Raw genomic sequence first — 21491 nt, 5'->3', positions numbered from 1 at the left:
AAGGCTGCGCTTGGCTCCGGCTGGGAGTTCATCCCACATCCTGGTTCCTCAGCCATGGCAGGTTGTCACAGCAGATCATATCAGAGGTATTGTCATTGATTCTATGCAGACACACACACACACACACACACACACACACACACACACACACTCACAAGCACACACAGTTGTTGTGCATATTCTCACTTTTTCCATTCTCAAATGTGTTGGCATATATATATATATATATATATATATATATATATATATATATATATAATCTGTTTGTGTGAAGAGAGTATTTGATCAATGCTTATTGCCAGTGCTCTGAAACCTGGTCACTAAACGCAAAAAAGACTAGCAAACGAGAGATAATACAAAGCAGGGAGAGATGTGCGCTGGGAATAAGAAAAGGAGACAGAAAAACAAATGATTGGATCCAAGAACAAACAGAAGTGACATAATTGAAAGGGTGGAAATGCTACAGTAGACATGGTGGCAAACAACTCAATACATCTGAGATCCAGACTACAAAGACTTTTCAGGATGAACAAAGGGTCAGCCTGGCAGCTGCTGACCGGGTCTTGACTTCCCTTCTCACTGTTTATTCACTGTCTGATATTATCAAAGAAATAATCATTATAACAAAAATATGAATTGGAACAATCAATTATTTATTCTCATCCAGCTGTCGTGATGATTTACAATTCAGCAAAATAGTGAGATTGTGCGATATGCAACAAAACTAGACCGTGTTTGTACATGGATTCAGACAATATACAACAAAAGCATAACAATTTGTACAAAACCGCTGATCATTTTACCAGTGTGTTCGTATCACATATGTGCATGAAATAACCCCCCGGTGCTCGGGTTCGGTACGTGTGTCACATCTAACCATCTCATTTTGTTCGGTTAATAATACAGTTCATTCTGCGCTGGGCGCTGGTGTCTAAACCTCCTCGACCATGAAGTTCGTGCTGCCGTGTCTCTGTGCTTCGCTCTCCGAGTCGGAGGCTCTTGCGTTGCAGTCGCTGGACGCCTCCAAGAAGTAACAGGTTCCGGGGATGTCGGGAGGGAAGTTTGGAGGAAGATCCAGTCTTCTCCTGGGGATGAAGGTGAACCCGGGGTGGTCCTTTAACAGTCTGAAAGCAAATGGAAAAGCTTCAGTGTGTGCTTAGGAAATCCATCCTGATGTTCTGCTAATAAATACAAACTGTATTACAGCACCTCTTTCTGATCTTTTGCAACGTAGTGATCACTGTTCCTGTGGGAGGGTTTTCGATCAGTATTGTTTTACCCACACAGAGTACATTTCCTTAGGTCTGCAGTTTTAAGGGTTGGTGCTCAACAAATGCCTTTCACATATTCAACCTGTCAAGATTTTATTTTTAAATTCCTCTACAAGCACGATTCTTCCTAGTTGAAACTCACACCAGGATTAGATTAATATTTCAGGGTCAAGTTAACCACTGTTTGTGACACTTTGGCAGGCCAGATTAAGAGCCTGGCTGGTTTCACAGTCGGGCCAAACTCCACACAACTCCACACGACTCGGCTGTGAATCTGCATCTTGGCCAGAAACCACTTTGTACAAAACCAGCTTATGGAAAGGCAACAGGACAGACGGCGTTTGCTGTGCAATTTTGTACTCTAAGAATCAAAATCTCTTATCCGTGACAGGACGCTAAGATGCCCAGAGCTTGTAAAGAAGACACTGGTACTGACATGGAGTTGTGACACAGTTGTGCTGTGGTTTAAGGACAACATCCCAGCAGTAACCTGTGTGAAGGACAGTACATAGCTGCACACTTTTCCCCCTCTCCAGCGAATCTTTGATTGTAAATAGCCAACCAGCCCTATCTGGTGCCAGGCAGCAGTTGGAAATGCTACTCAGTACTGGTGAACCCTGATCCACGCAGGATTTGAACTCTGTGTGCTCGAGTCATGCCAGGGCTCTCGTGTGGCCCAGTGCCCAGCTGCATGGCACCAGTCTGCCCTTGCCCACTGCCCTTGTGTTGCCCTGACGTGATCAGTGTATTTTAGGGTCCTGCCAAAACAATCCCTTAGCACAGGGGTTACCAGCCCAGGGTCCACACATGGAGTCACAAATTCAGGGTGATTTTTTGTTTTTGTTGTTATTTTGTAAAATCAAATAAAAATCTGTAAAGTGAAATTCTAGACAGCATTGATGTCCAACTTAATGCCAGATTCATGAAGAAAACATGTCTTGTCTGTGAAGCCTTTTGCAGACGGCAAACAAAAATTGCTGATGTGTTCAAAGGCTCTCACCAGGTTAAATGTTTGGAAGCCCTGCACATTGAAGTCAGTATGCTAGCTCCCCTAAAAGCAGTGGGATTTTACACTCAAGTTAGTCAAATGCAGGGGCCGGTTTAAGCGCCTGGTTGAAACGACGTACCTGTGTGTTGTCGGGCTGACGTTGATCTGCCCGGGGAGGCTGCAGGACTCAAACTTGTTTGCCAGTGTGACGTTGTTACCAAAAAGGCAGTAACGAGGCATTTTAACGCCAACAACTCCAGCGAGAACAGAGCCAGAATGGAGTCCAATTCGCATCTGGAAATTAAAGAAAATTGAACAAACAAACAAATGACAAAATTGATTTATTCCTGGTTCTCCCCGTGGGAAGCATAGACTTCATGCTTTTAAGCTTTAGTTTTTTACATACCGTATGCATCTTTACATTAAATAGTTAATCATTCTAACAGCTTTAATGTGCTCTAAATAATTGTAAGCTTTATTTCTAGGCAAAAATAGGTTGGTAAAATAGTCATTTCAACCAGTTTGTTTCCAGTAATGAAACTTTAAAGAAATGCTTTAGCAAACCATGTCATTTTAAACCGGATGTGAAACATGTGGTTCATTTATTTGTCATTCCAAGCAAAGCAATCAGAACGCAAGGAAAATGGTGAAATGAAAAGGACTTGAAATGAAAATATTTAATGTCTGTCAACACCCAAAAGTGATGCATCTGTCTGCTCAATATGATACATTGATGTTATATTTTGCATGCTTTGTTGCATCAATAAATTATAATAATAATAATACATGATATCAGAGCTTCTTTGGGGAATTTTAATCCAATTTAAGTCTGGAATGAATACTGTGTTCAGCTCCTTCATGCATATGAAATATTCCCCACAGGCTCCGAACACTGAAGTGTCTTCTGTTTCATGAAAGCTGGTACAAATGTTCAGCTCAGTCTCCTGCCAGTGCCCTAGATACAAACGCCAAATATCTTCGCAGCCAAATGTTTATTTGCAGAGCTGAGTAAGCTGAGTTTTTAAATGTGTTCAACGCTAGAATTTTCTTTCATCAATTCCCAATCATTTACCAATCATTTAAAATGTAAGAACTTCTTGAAATTAACATGGAACCGACCCAAATCTGGGGTCCGTTTCATCAAAGGTAATTGTGTGGATTGTGCAGTGTACTGTACATGCAGTGGCCTACTTCCCTGCACTCGACTGGACAGAAATAAGCTCCAGAGTGTTCCCAGGGGCTCTTTACTGAGTCTGTATTCAAGCATAAAGCTCTGAGAAATCATTCAGTCTTTGGTTTTATCTTTTGAAAGCCAATGACATCCCATGACATCCCTTTTGATGCACTTCGCAAAGGTCAAGGGTCATGTGTTTCCTGTCCTGTCAGAATGCAGCGATGACAGAAAGTCACAGTGGCCGTCTGTGAGAGAAAAGGAATTGTGTCTCTAAGAAAACGCACGTTGTGACTTCACTGCGATGTGTACCGGTTTCAGCCTCGGCCTGTTCAGTCCACGAGATGTCCTGGGGTGGGGGGGAGTGCAAAAGAATGTACTGTCATAAACAAAAACAAACAGACAAAGGCACGGATGCTCCTTTACACGCTTCATTTGGACCTCTCCAACATATGTGGCTCAATTCAACAATTTCTACACTTGTCTCTCATAAGAACATCAGACAGTGTCCAATCGAGAGGAGGCCATTCGCCCCATCGTGCTCGTTTGGTGTCCATTAATAACTAAGTGATCAAGGATCCTATCCAGTCTGTTTTTGAATGTTCCCAAATTGTCTCTTCAGCCACATCGCTGGGGAGTTTGTTCAGATTGTGACGCCTCTCTGTGTGAAGAAGTGTCTCCTGTTTTCTGTCTTGAATGCCTTGAAGCCCAATTTCCATTGTGTCCCTGCTGATCTGGAAAAGCTCCTCTGGTTTGATGTGGTCGATGCCTTTCATGATTTTGAAGACTTGGATCAAGTCCCCATGTAGTCTCCTCTGTTCCAGGGGGAAAAGGTTCAGTTCCTCAGTCTCTCAGTAGGACATTCCCTTCAGACCTGGAATAAGTCTGGTTGCTCTCCTCTGAACTGCCTCTAAAGCAGCGATATCTTTCTTGAAGTGTGGAGCCCAGAACTGTCCACAGTATCCAGATGAGCTCTAACTAGTGCATTGTACAGTCTGAACATCACTGCCCTTGTTCTCAATTCTACACTTTTGATCATATACCCTAACATTTCGATCGCTAGCTCCACCTGGCACAAAGCTCTTAACAGTTTAACTCGCACGGCGTCTCACTCACCTTGATGGGCTCCCCGTCCGGAGTGGTTACCTCCTCAGACAGCGCCATCATCTGCAGTGCCATCAGGGCAATCTGGGCAGCATGCGTCTGGCTCTCCTTATGCAGGCCGCCCACCACGCAGTACGCGTCTCCGATCGTCTCCACCTGCGGAGCAGCAGAAACACATTTTCTGGTGGAAGAGGCGAGGCGTGAAGTGCTTCTTCTCTGCTATCAACAGATGGTGTGCCGTTCCGGGAGACTTCTTCTCTTCATTTGTTTTCTTTTTTTGTCTGCCTTCCAAGCACAGACGGATATCGGGATGTTGGAGGAATAAACTGTGCCTGGATGCTAATTTCTGAAGGCAATTATCTGGCTCGGGATGCTGGGATCGTCTGCTGGTAATTCACCAAGAACATCCCTGATCTAAGCCATGAGCCCAACCAGGCTCTGTGTTCTCAGGCTGCCCACACTTACCCGGAGCAAATCCAATAATGACCTATTGAGTTAGTAGGAAAGGCAAACACAACCATGTCTACCAGCTCTTCAAGCTTTGGTTCTGTTTGTTACAGTGTTACAACTATACCCATACGATCTACAAGTCGTCCTTCTCCTTCCTTTTGCTCCATTCACCTGAGATAACATGTCATGTTATGTCATGTTATTGAACCCTCTTGACCTGCTCTCCCTGTGAGATGGTGCCGTCGCAGGAATTCAAATGTAGTGCTTCTCCTGCGTGACGCTGCATGGAACCGACTGATGAGACAGACTCTTCCCAGACTCGAGGAACGCATTTCCGCTCTGTCTTTGCATACATAACTGTACATCTTTTAAATGTTTTCATTTCTTTGTCCTACATTTATAATACACTATACATACTGTGTCTACAGGAGGTATTCACCCCTATTGAACTGTTTCACATTTTTTTGTGTTACAACCTGAAATTGTGACACATTTTAAAAGGGATTTTGTTTCCTTTTGTTGATCTGCACAACCTACTCCATATGTGGGGAAAAATGGAGCAGAGAAAAAAACAAATCAGTTACAAATTTTATCCTGTAAAGTCTTCATTACAAAAGTATTCTCTGCCTCTCCTATTACACTCTTAAATAAGCTCAGGTGCCACATCCAGCAGGACAATGACCCCAAGCACACAGCAACACTAGAGTGGCTTAAAAGCAAGACAGCGAAAGTCCTACAGTGACCCAGTCAGAGCCCGGACTTGAATCCCATTGAGAATCTGTGATGACTTGAAGATCGCTGTCCACCAACAATCCCCATCCAACTCGACAGAGCTGGAACAATTTTGCCCAGAATAATGGGCGAATATTGCACAATCCAGATGTGCAGACCTGGTAGAGACTTACACCAAAATCACAGCTGTAATTGCAACCAAAATTGGTTCCACCAAGTTTTGACTCAGGGGGGAGAATACTACATGAACTGTTGTTTCTCAAAAAACATTGTGCTTCTTCAAAGTGTGGAGAAGGTTGTGCCAATCAAAGGTAACAAAATTAATTTAAATCTGTCAGAATTTCAGGTTTTAACAAAATCTGAATAAAGTCCAAGAGAGGTGAATACTTCACTTTTTATTCATAGTAAGACAAAAACATTTTCTTTCACGCAGTGGCTGCAGTGTTTATGACCTCTGTCTCTCTGGTCACATTTACTGTGTTATTCGGGTAACCGGGATGGTGGTCTTTAAATCTAGATGTGTTTTGTATTTTGCTCTAAAGTACAACAGCTGTGTCATGTGACCATGGTGTCATTTCCTGCAACAGGAACCAGCAGCTTGTCTGGGAGACATGGGATGGGTTTTGTGTTGGACTCCTGTTGTTTTGCCAGAAGATTTGCAGGAGGTCTGGAGCCAAACCACGAGCCGAGAGAGAGCCCTGACTCAGACAACCCACTCACAATCAGTGTTTACATTGCCGCTCGAAAGTGAAACACTGAAATAATTTGTAGATTGTTAAGTTTATTCCTTTAAAGAATTAAGTAGGGAGGCATTCTCTCTCTCTCTCTCTCTCTCTCTCTCTCAATACTATATATAGGCAACATTAGTCAGTTAAGTGCACTTTTCTTACATCATGACAGCCACGATTCAAAAGTTGTGCTGAACTGTGCATTCCTCACTGACAGACACTGGAATTGAACAATGAGAAAATGGTTTTTAAATCAGTCACGACTGCAAAAGTAGAGACTCTATTGGTAAGAAAGTACGCTCTGACCTAGACTTGCTCTAGAGCAGGTCATGTTTTTAAATGAAGTCAATGCAGTAGATTTCTATTTTCAAGAAAAGAAAACAACCGTCCTGAGCCTCACAATGAATCACATTGACCGTTGTGTAGCCTTGCTGCCATTATTCTAGGTATCTGGTTTCCAAATAAACCCCTTCATGCACTTAGTTAATCCACAGTAAACTTTATAAGATTTCTCCACGGTGAAATAATAGGACCGTCTCAAGTACGGAGCCTGACAGAATCTGAGAATAGATCCAGCGCCAACGATACTGCAAACTGCTTGTGCTTCTGCATCTCATTGTTTCAGTAAAGAGTCCCTTTTTGATTGTCACGCCTGATAAACCACAATTTGTGTGTGTATAACTGAACAGCAAACACCAGCTACTTCTTCTACAAAGTTGCCATTTTCAGGAGCCAAGTTAATAGAAATAAGTCTGACTTACGACCGCACGGCTCAGTTACCAGGCACATTGTAATCCTTCACTAGTAATTAAACCTGCGGATACATTGAGTACAGTTTAATAGCTCCATTATGCCTGAGTATCGCCATCTATCATATTTTATGCGCTGCTTCTGCCGCGCCACATAAACTCATGTTCAGCTACAGGCCCCTCGGTTTCAGCTGTTTGATTGAGCCTTTGTTTTAGAGCAGGGGTGTCAGACTCCAGTCCTGGGGGGCAACAGTGTCTGCTGGGTTAACTTCCAATCCAGCTCCTTAATTGGTCTAGAGACCTTAATTTCACACTTCTCTTCAGTTTTGAGTCATCAACACATTGTAAGGTATCGGCTATAAAAATAACATATGAAAGTTTTAGAGAAGCCCATCTGAGTAAATAATTACATTAATTAAGTAATTGGGATCTCCTGTTTCAGCAAAAACCAGCCGACACTGCGGCCCCCCAGGACTGGAGTCGGACACCCCTGTTTCAGAGCGTGGTTGAGAAGCATGGACCAGGGTGTTCCTTAAATCACAAATTGGTTTTAAAACAGGTAAGGTAAAAAAAAGATGAAGATAAGATTGCCCTGGGGGCCCTTGAGAGGACCCTGAGTGGGGGTCAGAGCTGGCTGGGGACATGGGGCCACCCCCCACCTTGTAGACGTCCAGCTCCCCGCAGCAGCGGTCAAAGCGCGTGTAGAGCTCGTTCAGCATGGTGACCACCTGCATGGGCGAGCAGGATGAGCACACGGCCGTGAAGCCCACGATGTCGGAGAAGAGCACCGTGACGTTCTCGAACTTCTTGGCCTGCACGGGCTGCCCCTGCCACAGCTGCTGCGCCACCCGGCCTGGGAAGATGGTGAACAGCAGGTCCACGGTGCGCTTCTTCTCCTCCTCCAGGGCCCGGTGCGCGCACTCCAGCGCCGCCTTGGCCTTGCCCAGCCGCTTCTTCAGGCCGTCCTGGGCCTTGGCCTGCTCCCCCACCAGCACCACGTCCCTCAGCGCGTTGTGGATGGGGATGTCGGACAGGTACAGCCCACGGCCCGTGAGCTCCTCCAGCCGGTCCACACAGGGGGAGCCCAGGAACAAGAGGGCATCCGCCTCAGAGACGAAGATCATCTGGCCCTTCAGGTCCATGAGCTTCCGGGAGAGAGAGGGAGACAATTCAACAGGAGATCAGTGGGTGCTGGCTTGTGTTGGGGTTATTTTTGTATCACTTGTTATAGCTTGGCTTGGGCACAACAAGCCCTGTCTCTAAAGACCCGGCGAAGCAGGAGCGCAAGCCTGAGACGCGGGGGAAATGAGCCGATCTGGTTATATGGAACCATCTTTCAACGGCAGTGTTTTTCAGATCTGATCTGAATCATTCACGGCAATCTTTGTCAAAGTGCTGATTACCTTCATAACAGATTGGTGATATAAGAGTTGTTTGGATGCTGCATAAAGTTCCTTAATGGCCATCAAATATGTTATAATCTTAATCTGTAAACCTTCCATGCTTGTCCACAAACAGAAAATGGCAAAGTTGTCGTTTTTGCTAATCAGTCAACATCACATGAAATAATATCGGTTTGATCCAAACAAGAGGAAAGATCAACCGTAATCTGGTGAAACATTATTCTTTCTTTTCCACAAGACGATTCAAAGCAGTGACATTTTGCCAACAGTATTTGAAATTAGGCATTTGAAACAGTAAAACCAAGTTGTATAAAGTAAGTATAAACTATGCATGCTGGCCCTGGTGTGCAAAGTGTGTTCCTGCTCCCGGGGAGTTTGGCACACGCAACATTCCAGCAATGATATTAACAAACAAAGCCATATTTCACAATGAGGTGGAGGCCCATTAACCTTCAATCATACCTTGTAAGGATTCATGTCAGGCTCAGTGACACAATCACAGAATAAAACGTATCATTCAACCCAATCATGCCTTTCAAATTGCCGGCAGTTTATTGATCCAAGACTCTCAGTGAGCGAGACTCACACACGGCACGTTTCACCTCGCAATTACCTCCACAGTTGTGGTTAATGGTCGATGAAGCCAGTTGTGTCTGTAAACACTGTGCCATCTGTGGCACAACTGGCTGCATCATCCATTGACCACGATTCAAGGACAGACGTGTCTGGAGATTAGCGTACATGCTAGTCACGCTGATGTTTCACAGTCTCACAAGTGAAGTGATATCAAAGACTGTACAAAGTCTGAATTCCAGGCTTACAGATGAAGCTCTATCTCTGTGTACTTGTGAGGATCCCATAGAATGTGATTCCAACAATTCCCCAAAACATGCGTTCTGGAGGGCAGCGGTACTATGACTAGCAAGTATCAACATTATTTCAGAAGCTTTCGCAGCGCGCTCTTCCTCAGATTCCCGAGAGTCTCACAGGAAGTGACCCTGGGACCTCTTGTGCAGACACACAACTATTTTAATTCCACATCATTGGAAAGAGAAGTTGTGAATATGTGTTTGGAAACAATGCCAAGAGTTGTCTGTTGTTTTTGAACAAGGATGAAAAGAAAAAAGCACAAACAGCAAAGTACAAATGCAAATGACATTCTACTTTCAGGAGGAAATCATCAGTTATAAACAACACAGAGGACCCCCACTGAGAAAAGTCACCCCACACCACTGCCTACATTGTGCTGAGCTGGTCATAGTTGGAGGCTGGGCTGTGTTTACTTTATTGTTTTTGCACTGTAATCTTTCATTGTTGTCAAGAGATATTTTTTCATTGATGCTGCAGCGTGGGGGGCTGTGGAGTGCTACTGAAGTTACAACAGAGAAACATTTCATTTCTGCTAAGTGTCACTGGTCTCTCAGTTATGTCCTGCTGCGTGCACCATGGAAAATCTTCTGCTACTGCTACAGCAACAGAACGAGGCTGTCAGTATATGGAATGGGTTTCTCAAAATGCACAGCAGACACACAGTGGAGGGTCCGCAGTGGGCAATGGGCAGGTAAGAGTAGCGGTTTGGCTCTGGATATCTAACTGCAGGGCTGTGGGATCAAATGCCTTGTTGAAGACTTTCACCATCCAAACAATGTGGGGAAGCAATAAAAAAGGCAAACACAATGCTAGGGTATATTGTCTAAAGTGTAGAATTGAGAACAAGGGCAGTGATGTTCAGACTGTACAATGCACTAGTTAGAGCTCATCTGGATACTGTGGACAGTTCTGGGCTCCACACTTCAAGAAAGATATCGCTGCTCTAGAGGCAGTTCAGAGGAGAGCAACCAGACTTATTCCAGGTCTGAAGGGAATGTCCTACTGAGAGACTGAGGAACTGAACCTTTTCACCCTGGAACAGAGGAGACTACGTGGGGACTTGATTCAAGTCTTCAAAATCATGAAAGGCATCAACCACATCAAACCAGAGGAGCTTTTCCAGATCAGCAGGGACACACGCACCCGGGGACACAAATGGAAATTGGGCTTCAAGGCATTCAAGACAGAAAACAGGAGACACTTCTTCACACAGAGAGGCGTCACAATCTGAACAAACTCCCCAGCGATGTGGCTGAAGAGACAATTTGGGAACATTCAAAAACAGACTGGATAGGATCCTTGATCACTTAGTTATTAATGGACACCAAACGAGCACGATGGGTCGAATGGCCTCCTCTCGATTGGACACTTTCTTATGTTCTTATGTACCCTAAAGAGCGTATTTACCTCAGGGGAGTTGTCAGCAGCCCTGGCTCCCCTCCGGATCCTCACTATGAACTGCGTGTTCAGCATGCTCAACACCCCCTGGAAGGTGCTGCTGGTCAGCGGGGACACGATGGAGAAGTGCTCCTGGAACGCGGGCTTCCGCTGGACCTCCTTCCTGCTCAGCCGCCGCCTCAGACCGTCCCCGATCTGCAGCAGACCCATGTCCCGGTCTAGCAGGATGTGGAACGGGAACGTCTGGCGGAAAAGTGAGAGAGGAACGTCCACGGAGCAGTGTGTCCGGAGCGGGCTGGGGGACGCGCTCTTCGCGTTCCTCACCAGGACGGTGTACAGCAGGTAGGGCTGGTGGTGCAGCTCAGGGTCCCGGTCTCTGTAGCAGGACGGCTCTGAGACGATGTCCACCTCGGTCTGGTAGAGCACGCTGGCCGCGGCTTTGATTATCCCCGGGAAGAACAAGTCCGTGGTTTTGCTGGGGTGGAAGTAGTAGACGGTCAGAAGACCTGGGTCCTTGTCCAGGCAAAGGACGGAGGCGTCTCTCGCAGCTGTGGCAGTTTCCCCGGTGCCTGGCACAGTACTATGCTTGAGCAAGACATTAAAGCTGTTCAGAAAGTTGTGAAGCGCCCCCCCCACCACACGTAGAATGTGTTTGTCTTCCTCGTAGCACATTTTGAACAGCTCGACACCCAGTGAGACCTTGACGGTATCCATCGGGATACCTGTAAATGTGTAAAAAATACAAATATAAATAGAAAATAAGAATATATACATAGAGAGAGAGAGAGAGAGAGAGAGAGAGAGAGAGAGAGAGACAGCCAGAGATTTCTGAATAAAGTTGGCAAACAGGCACAATGAGGAAGTACAATCAGTTCAGTCCTGTGGCAAGTTACCTGATTTAATCGAGTAAGTCCCTATTGTCTCGATTAAGACATCTGTGTTCCCAAAGTGCTTGAATACTTCTTGACAAACGTCTGAATAAAGTGCGGCAGGACTGCAGAGGAAGCAAAACAAGTCACTATAATAGAAGAATAATGATAATGTCTATAATGTTTATAAATAAAGACATTTACTTAAGCTTTTAATGAACAAAAACATGACTGTGTTGTTATGTTTACAATTAGAAATCATGTCTTTGGAATAATTTGCTGCTGTCAAATTAAAGTGTTTTCTGATATGAAAAATACTTCTCATTTTCTAATACATATGCCTGCTTTGTACAATAATCCATCCAAATTAAAACGTCGTGTAGTGACTTAATCATAGGCAATTATCAGTGAAAATAATACTTGTCTCATTAATTTGTTTCAATGGAGGGCTATGTTCTGTACTTATTTTTCTGAATTAGTGTTTGTGTAAATATTTGGTGATACATTTCAATCATCAAAATGGTCTGTCAAAATGTATCAAAATAAAAAAATGTATACGTACAATTGTATCATACGAATATGAAGGCAAACACACGCATCTTACCACATCATGTCTAATTTGTGCTGTTTAATCATTCCTTGAAATGCAGCGTACAGCCTCGGGTACTGAAAATAGTCAAATTATTCAATTAGTTATATAATTATTTCTCTGAGAATTGAATCAATATCCACTTTGGAAAGGCATACTTCAAACGTATTTGAGTGTCAGGGGAATAAATACTTGTGTCTATCTATCTATCTATCTATCTATCTATCTATCTATCTATCTATCTATCTATCTATGTATATATCTATATATTTATCTATCTATTTCTATCTTTCCCGCTTAAATGCACACAGATATGCACACGCAAGGTAAATGCACCGTCGAACCGCACGTATGCAAACCTAAGAAATAAGCAACATTGTAATCCTCCTGCCAGCTCTCATACAGGCGACAGTCACGGTGCACTGGACACATCACAGCGGCCAGCCTGCCCCGGGGTCCGGCACTCAGGTGACCGGTACGCACTGGTCCTGCACTGGCACTGTTAAAATCCTACAACGTAACGTGCTGACAGGCACACAGAAACAACAACAACTTCCAATCATGCCTACCTTTACATTTGAAACCACGAGAGACGGTCATTGAGGATAATACAACTGTTTAGTCAATAATAATGATGGTGATAAGAGGGTGCTGCCGGAAGGCTGCTCCAGGACTGTCGCCCTGCTGATGATATTTACCTCCGGGCAGATTAGTTTCCCGATGCTCTGCCCCAGCGTCTGCAGGTTCACTTTGCTCCTGCTGGTTTTGCGCTGCGGCTGGGTCGCGGACACCGCTCTGGAGATGGGCTCCGCGGGGACCTCTGCCTGGGGGTCGCTGCTACCCTCCTGCACATCCCCCGGATCCGTGCCCTGCACCAGTTTGGAGAATGGACACTCTCCGGTGATCTTGAGCTCTTTCAATTTTGCGCAAAACATGCTGATGACACGTGTGTGTGTGTGTGTGCCGTATTTTATTTGAATGTTTTTGCGTAAAGCACACAAAGACAAGACAATCTCTTTATTATCCGGCTGCCAGCGTGGTCCCCGGTGTGTCCCCAGCCGCATTCCCTAATTGACGCATGTCCAGGGATGTGCCACCACACAGAGATGCCACTGTCCATGGACAGATGTTGTCGCACAGTCCTGCTGCGCACCACTGCTCCAGATGCGCTATCCAGACACACTGAAGTTACAGGGGCAAGTGATGGCCCGGGAGCGCGCACACACACACACAACACACACACATACATGCAATAAAACATAGCGATCAACCTCAGCCAATGGCCAAGCATAGCAGCTACTCGACGGACCAATGGATAAACACAGGGGCTGAGCTTTGTGTGAGATGAAATATGCAGCACGGAGCAGCGGAGTGAAAAGTATTGAGAGAGAGAGAGAGAGAGAGAGAGAGAGAGAGAGAGAGAGAGAGAGAGCACCTAGGCAATCACACGCGTAATAGCTAAGCAAGTGAAGAACTCATGTTTATAGATAAGCAAAAGTAAAACAAGTATTTTTATTTATTTATTATTATTATTATTATTATTATTATTATTATTATTATTATTATTATTATTATCTAATATAAAAAAGTGTGATTGTTTGCTGCGTGGTGAAAGTTACTGGCGTCTCCATCCCAGACAGACGTTTACTTTGAAGTTATTAATCATATCAGCAGAACAGTAATACTAATCATCATCATCATCATCATCATCATCATCATCATCATCATCATAATGATGTCTGTTATATAGGTATGAATGACAACCCAACCATTTTAGTACTATTAATTGTGCTTCTAACTTTCACTGTCTATAAGAAATGCCTACGGCAACTACTACTAATTATAATTAACAACAACAATAATAACAACACAATTTATAACATATTTATAAATATTTATTTACTGGTTGTATGTATCAACAATGTATCATTGTGATGTGGCTGAAGAGACAATTTGGGAACATTCAAAAACAGACTGGATAGGATCCTTGGATCACTTAGTTATTAATGGACACCAAACGAGCACGATGGGCCGAATGGCCTCCTCTTGATTGGACACTTTCTTGTGCTCTTATGTTCTTATGTTGAAGGACTGGTTACTGTTGGACTGGTTACCATTTCTCACCAGATGCTCTCTCTGGAGGTCTTCCAATCCAAAAATGTACTAATGTGAAAAAAAGGTTAAAAAAAGAGAAGAAATCCAGTTGAAATGTATGAAAACATCACACTGTCGAGCTTTGCTATAAATACTTTTAACTTCTGTTGTTCCGAAAGGCAGAGTTGATGTATTTATTACATTAGGCACAAATACCCTTCTTAAAGTTTCCCATAGTAAACTACAGTAAAACCACAGTAAAGTGTAGAAAAGCAAAGGGAAAGCATGTCAAAGTACAAAGTATACTAATCATTGATACAAACCATGGGAAAGTAAAGCAAAGTACGAGCATTGGCAAAGTGACAGATTACAGTGCAACTTTACTGGGGTAAGGGACAGATACATGTATTTTCATTCAAATGTGTCATTCATCTCGTCAGGACAATAACAGCGGGTGAGTCAGTGCTTCCTTGCTCGGGAGGACGTATCTGACAACACTCATTCTTATCACAGCACGTCCAAAATGCAAAAAACAATACAGAAAATTAATATTTGCATGGGTATCTGGTGGATTAATCCCTAGCAAGAGGAAGTCCATAGCCTCAAAGTAAACAAAGCCTCACGTTTTTCAATATAGGCTCAAAATTGGGGAAAGTCACCAGGACTCGTGTTGCTGTGGCAAGCACACATTCGGTCAAGAGAAGGAAAGAAAGTGGGAATGGAGTCCGACAGAGGACTAGACCACGGCACGTCTGTTCAGTCTTCCAGGGTCCCTTCAGAGAGAGTTAGAAGTTACTCTTTCGTTGTTTTTGGTGTCCAAAGTTGACATCACAGGAGGGGTCTACGAATCTCTGAAAAATGAGCACCAGCGCTGGACTCAGATGCAAGAGTGTCCATCGACAGCCCTCCTCTTCACACAGGTCAACTCCTCTACTGTGGAGGACTGTGGACCAGAGGAATCATGTGTTAGGAATTATGTTTCAGATGCTCTCCTGGCCTTGTTCAGAATTGCAGGTGATTAAACGGGATTATTAACATTATTATTTGATTTTTATATAATGAATGTGGAAATTAGGCACTGAGCCATTCCCTTGTTTGGCATATTAATGTTCTCCTGCAAAGCTACTTCTGTCTCCTATCATAACAGACTCCCTGTGCGTCATTAACTACCTCCATATGGCATCGGCACTTTGGGGACTTTTGTTTATGAGATCCGCGGATTCATGAGTTGCTTTTTGATTTATTTATGACATTCACGCCTTCTGTCACTAGATATTTCTGAGTGTGAGCTCGTGTACATCCACCATGCCTCCTGATTTAAAGGAAAAGGGAGCCGTGTGATTTTGCCGTCTGCTGGAGGTGGTTGGCCAAGAAAGGGCTTGAGCTCAAAATCTGTCTTCCAAAAATAATTTGCTAATGTTCTGTGCAGGAATGCGCGGAGGCTGGGAACCATGTCAGGTTCACCTTTGCTTTGTTCAGTCAGTAAAGGTTCACAGCCAGCGATCAGCACTTTCATTACTCGCAGCCTGGTAAAATTACTCTGCTCTCGAAATTATCTTAACGCATGACTATTTATTTATTTTGCAGTGGAATGTCTCCATGACACCACATCACTCTTTACAGGACATATAGAAGCACTCGCCCACACACACAAATACCAACATACACACATCGACACACAAACACACTCACCACACACCGGCCAAGAAAAACGGGGACACACACACACTTACACTTTAATAAGTAATGTGTCATGTAGGGTAAGTTTCACAGTCCTGACACCTGAGAACTAACACAAACTGGTAGAAATGATGACAAACAAGCACCCAATGACTCAAAATCACAACAAAATAAAGCAATCATTCACTCTTAGTAAGTTAAGAGCAGAGTTTCATGTGACATTTCACCACTTCTTTGCACTTTCCTGGTGTTTTCAGGTGTTAACTTGGCACACGGGTCAGTACCTTTATGCAGTGCGATCCGTGCCAGGACCATCGCTGTTTCATTCACACAGCCTTTGTAATCTCAGTGTTTACCACAGAGGGTGTTTGACAGCAGGATTGGAAGAACATGTCAGCTCCTGAGGATAATATTTACGGTCCTTTCAGTCCTGTGAGGTGTGTTCTGTGACAGACATCAGCTGCCTGGCTGGGGGGGAATCTAAGGTCTCGAGAGAAAGAAAGAGAAATCGTAGTGCGTGAGTTATAGAGGGTCCTCTGAGCTGTATCATGCCTGGGAGGCATATCCACAGCCCTGTGGTGTGGCTGAAGGGACTGAGGACGGAGGAGGACTGCAGCACTTTTCTGAATGAGACGCATGCCAGGACAGGGGGCAGGGCAACCGAGCCAGAGTGCTCAGGACAGTCTAGAGGGAGATGCCTGGGGAAGGACTTAAACCCGTGTAAAATGACAGCAGAAGCCAAAGCACGCTCTGAGATTCAAATTCAAAGGTGCTTTATTGGCATGACTATCATCACAGCGGTGCCAAAGCCATCGTCATGTGCATTTCTACCTCTATATACACATTTATAATAGCATTCTGTTCTGTCATTTCCGCTGGTCTGTGTTCCAGGTGCTGTCATTGTTTGAGGTGGATTCTCAGAGCTGACATATTTAGGTCAGTGTTTTTTCTGCAGTCACTGCAGTGAGGTGTCAGTGAGCGATCTCTCCAAAAGCACTTTGGTGAATAAATATTCGTTATCAGCATCCCAGCAATGCTCAACTCCAGGTTTTGGTTGCTGCTGAAAATTGGCCACTCATTTCCATATAAGACCGTGCAAGTCTGTGTGTGTGGGTGTGTGTGTGTGTCTGTGTTCAATACCCTCCTTATTCCTGTTCGATGTTTCCTGTTTCCACATGCCTCCACCACAGTTTGGCTGTGTTGTGTGATTGTGGACGATTCCACTGCAGTAAAGACGTCTGGATTGCAGTTTAATGACGATTATTAAGATGATTATGTGCGATGGGACTTCTTGCTTTAAAGAGGGGAGATAAAAAGTCTTATCTTTTACAGGATCCCTTCAATTTTCATCTCAGAGTGTTATCTTCCCTGTGATCATGGAAATAACAATTCCAGTGCGATGTAAAATAAATACAAACTCAAACAGTCTTGTTGACAGTTTCTAATGCTGAGAATTACTCATAGTGTGGATTCAAGTCAGGCTTTTCAGAGGGAGGGAGGTATTTCAGTCAAACCCTTCTTGTTTTCCTCAGTCATTCTGCGCGTTCACCGGCCGAGCTGTCAGGAGTGTTTAGGCATCGCTCTGCCTCTGGGTCAGATGCTTGTTTTAGGGCCCGGCTCCTCTGGTGTCAGTCGTGACCGGCTTCCCATTGTCAGCTCAGAGAGGATAAAAATATTCTGTTAGACAAGTCTACAATTATAAACGTTAATTAAAACCTCAGACAGAGATCAGTGTCTGCAAAAACAGGTTGTGTTTGTGGCCAGGGGCTGTGTTTTAAAGTCATTCTTCTCTCAATTTATTATTGTTTACACAGTGACACCCCACAGCCAGAGGGGGACGATTGAGGGTCTAATATTGACCGTTTGGGTATTTGACCCCACAGGTGGACAGCCGCCTGTACTCCTGGTGTTTATTGTCTTTAAAGTGGTCGTGTGCCGTCCTCCAGGAAAGCACAGGAAAAAAGATTAGGGCTGAGACGCCTTTCTCCGCAGATGTGGGCTTCATATCAGTTAATAGATCGCCTCGTTGTCCCGTTTGAAAGGCCAGCCTTAGCACGGGAAACTGCAGTTGCTAGGACACTAATCTCAGAGCACAGCCTGCGCCGATCTAATAAATGCCAAGGAAGTACAGAACAGAATCTGCTTTTGCTAGAAACCTACACAGGAATTGCTTTTATTGTTTTGCAATCGAGTCCGTTGAAACGAAATGAGCGTGAGTGAAAGGTGTCCCATTATAACGGTTTCTGCTCATTGCAAAGATCAGCTCCTGAGAAGTGCATTCTTCCTGCACACACACACACAGACACACACACACACACACACACACACACACAGCGATGCTTAAAACATCACAATCATGTGGGCCCGGCCATTCTGTGTTTTCATGTCTATTAACGAGGCAACGTTGCCCTGTTTTACTCCATCAGTGTAGTTGCTAGACAGCGCTGTTTACAGCACAAATTCAATTTCCCTCTCACAATGTAATGTGAAGAGAAATGTAATTATCCCTCCTCAGACAAGGCAGAAGAACATGTCCGTGGAGACATTAACCAAGGTCTCTAGCCTGACATTTTATTAGACAGAGAGCAGTGACGTTTAGACAGTGACCTGCACCATGTTTCACCTCACTTTGGCTGCAGAAGTATGGTAGCACCATATCGACTCTGTGCCAGAAGTTCAAACCGTGCACATTATTGACCGTTGTGTCCTTAAGCCTCAGAATGAGGTGCTGTGGTTTTTCGGTGGCTGAACAACACGCAGACTAGATTAGCTGCTCACGGCTGCTGTCGTCTCTGATGTGCTTTATTAAGTGCGGGTGTGTGACTGGAGCAGACCGGTCCCGGTGGAAAGGGATTGTGCTCCACCTTCCTGCAGACCGCACTCCTGTGGATGCAGTAATGAAGCGAAGCGATTTCCTTTTCATCTGCTGCTTTCATTATTAATATACTTGATTGCTTATTTATAAAAACCCTTGTTTGAAAATGTTTCCCTACACACACACACACACACACACACACACATATACAGACGTGCTCAAATTTGTTGGTACCCCTCCAGAAGAAACGAAGAATGCACAATTTCCACTGAAATAACTTGCAACTGACAAAAGTAATTGGCATCCACCATTGTTTATTCCGTATTTAATAGAAATCAGACTTTGCTTTTGATTTTGTTTTTCAACATAATATTGTAAATAAAACAAATGACAATGACATGGACAAAAATGATGGGACCCTCAACCTAATATTTTGTTGCACAACCTTTGGAGGCAATCACTGTAATCAAATGTTTCCTGTAGCTCTCAATGAGTCTTCTGCACCTGCTCACAGGTAGTTTGGCCCACGCTTCTTGAGCAAACTGCTCCAGCTGTCTCAGGTTTGATGGGTGCTTCTCCAGACTCCAGAAGTTTCTGCTCTTTCCATAGATGTTCGATAGGATTCAGATCAGGACTCATGGAAGGCCACTTCAGAACAGTCCAATGTTTTGTTCTCATTCATTCTTGGGTGCTTTTAGCCGTGTGTTTTGGGTCATTATCCTATTGGAGGACCCATGACCTGCGACTGAGACAGAGCTTTCTGATACTGGGTAGGACGTTTTGCTCCAGAATGCCTTGATAGTCTCATTGTGCCCTGCACAGATTCAAGGCACCCTGTGCCAGGCGCAGAAAAGCAGCCCATGTTTCACTGTAGGTATGGTGCTCTTTTCTTTGAAAGCTTCCTATTTTCATCTGCGAACATAGAGCTGATGTGACTTGCTAAAAAGCTCCAGTTGTGACTAATTTGTCCAAAGGACATTCTCCCAGAAGGATTGTGGCTTGTCAATATGCATTTTAGTAAATTCCAGTCTGGCTTTTTTATGTTTTTCTTTTTCCATGGGTCTTCTTCCATGGCGGCCAATTCCGCTCAAAAAGCGACATATGATGCGTTCAGAAACTGACGTACCTTCACCTTGGAGTTCAGCTTGTATCTTCTTTACACAGAGAGGCGTCACAATCTGGAACAAACTCCCCAGCGATGTGGTAGAAGCTGAAAGTTTGGGAACATTTAAAAATAGACTGGATAGGATCCTTGGATCATTTAGATATTAATGGACACCAAACGAGCACGATGGGTCGAATGGCCTCCTCTCATTTGTAAACTTTCTTATCTCTTTGGCAGTTATCCTTGGTTCTATTTCTGCCATTCACACTATCCTTTTGTTCAATCTGGGGTCGATTTTCCTCATGCGGCCGCACCCAGGGAGGTTGGCTACAGTTCCATGGACCTTGAACTTCTTAATAATATTTGCAACTGTTGTCACAGGAACATCAGGATGCTTGGAGATGGTCTTGTAGCTTTACCTTTACCATGCTTGTCTATTATTTTCTTTCTGATCTCCTCAGACAACTCTCTCCTTTGCTTTCTCTGGTCCATGTTCAGTGTGGTGCCACAATGATACCAAACGGCACAGTGACATAGTTATCACTATAATCCAATTATTTATTATCTTTTCTAAGGGGTACCAACATGTGTTTCCAGGCCATTTTAGAATATCTTTGTAGAATGAGCAATATTTAATCTCTTTTCACAGCTTCTTTGCTTTATTCTATGACGTACCAAAGGCATGCAAGTATACATGATGCATTAGCTTTTAATTTCATCACTTTTCAGGAGGAATGAACTATTATTTCAATTAGCTGTAAGGGTACCAACACATTTGAGCACGTCTGTATATGGTATTAAAACTGCAATCCTTGACAGGCACCCCCTATCTCTTGGGTCTCTCAGCGAAGGGAGGAATGCAGCTCAGCATCTGCACTCCCATGGGCAGAACGTCCTGGCTCCCTCAGCCAGTGTTTGGGTCTGATAACAGTGATTTGTCAGTCGGCCAATTTCCTGCTAAAATAGACCAGCTTTCAATGCTTTTTTTGGACGCGTTGGCCATCTTCTTCTCATCTCCCTCAGCTCCCTCTGCCTTCTGTAACAAAGACAAATCGGAGCAGATAGAAATGAGTATCGGAGGCACACCTGCACAGAGAGAGGAGACACACCTTCAGCATAGCCTATTCATCAAATACACACTGATCAAATTAAATCAAACCCTGGCAGTAAGTACTTTGTGAATCCTTGTTTGTTTTCTGTTATCTGTCAAGGTGGAAGCACTGCCCAAGGGGGAGGGGTTTCTGCGCAGTTCCATAGGAACCCGATCGAAAACCTCACTGTTGTTTTTTGTCCAAGAGATCTCGCCCACGTGAGGGGCTCTTCCACCGGCTTGTGTCCGGCTGCGGCTGTAGGAGATCTCGCTCTCTCAGCTTGCTGGGCTTGAGCTCTGCTACACCTCCTTGTCCGTGTGTGCAGGCCTCGGTTTTACTACCCTCGGCCGGAAACCCCGGCACACACAGTGTGGTTAAGCCTAT

The 21491-nt window shown here is 44.2% G+C and overlaps 1 protein-coding gene across 1 annotated transcript; it reads right to left on the bottom strand.

Annotated features, from left to right (window-relative positions):
- Positions 1-632: 632 nt before the first annotated feature.
- gucy1a1 (guanylate cyclase 1 soluble subunit alpha 1) lies at positions 633-13541 on the bottom strand. The gene is made up of 8 exons (XM_066717994.1): positions 13021-13541; positions 12338-12399; positions 11758-11858; positions 10874-11586; positions 7853-8338; positions 4547-4690; positions 2399-2553; positions 633-1124 (listed from the first exon to the last, which is right to left on the bottom strand). Exons 1-8 carry the CDS (start codon positions 13384-13386, stop codon positions 932-934), a joined length of 2220 nt encoding a protein of 739 aa, XP_066574091.1. The 5' UTR covers positions 13387-13541; the 3' UTR covers positions 633-931.
- Between the last annotated feature and the right edge of the window lie 7950 nt (positions 13542-21491).

This window comes from Amia ocellicauda, chromosome 12, assembly GCF_036373705.1.
Source record: "Amia ocellicauda isolate fAmiCal2 chromosome 12, fAmiCal2.hap1, whole genome shotgun sequence".
Lineage (NCBI taxonomy): Eukaryota > Metazoa > Chordata > Actinopteri > Amiiformes > Amiidae > Amia > Amia ocellicauda.
The sequence above is the reverse complement of the archived record's forward strand: the minus strand, read 5'-3'. Positions and strand labels throughout refer to the sequence as shown.

Bases quoted from the DNA above. Each gene is read 5' to 3' on its own strand.
- gucy1a1 (XM_066717994.1), bottom strand. From the start codon at position 13,386: ATGCGGCTGGGGACACACCGGGGACCACGCTGGCAGCCGGATAATAAA. The intron at 8,339-10,873 runs GTAAATACGCTC...CTCTCCCGGAAG, and splicing joins CTGCTGACAACTCCCCTGAG to CTCATGGACCTGAAGGGCCA. The intron at 1,125-2,398 runs GTACGTCGTTTC...ATTTGCTTTCAG, and splicing joins GTCAGCCCGACAACACACAG to ACTGTTAAAGGACCACCCCG.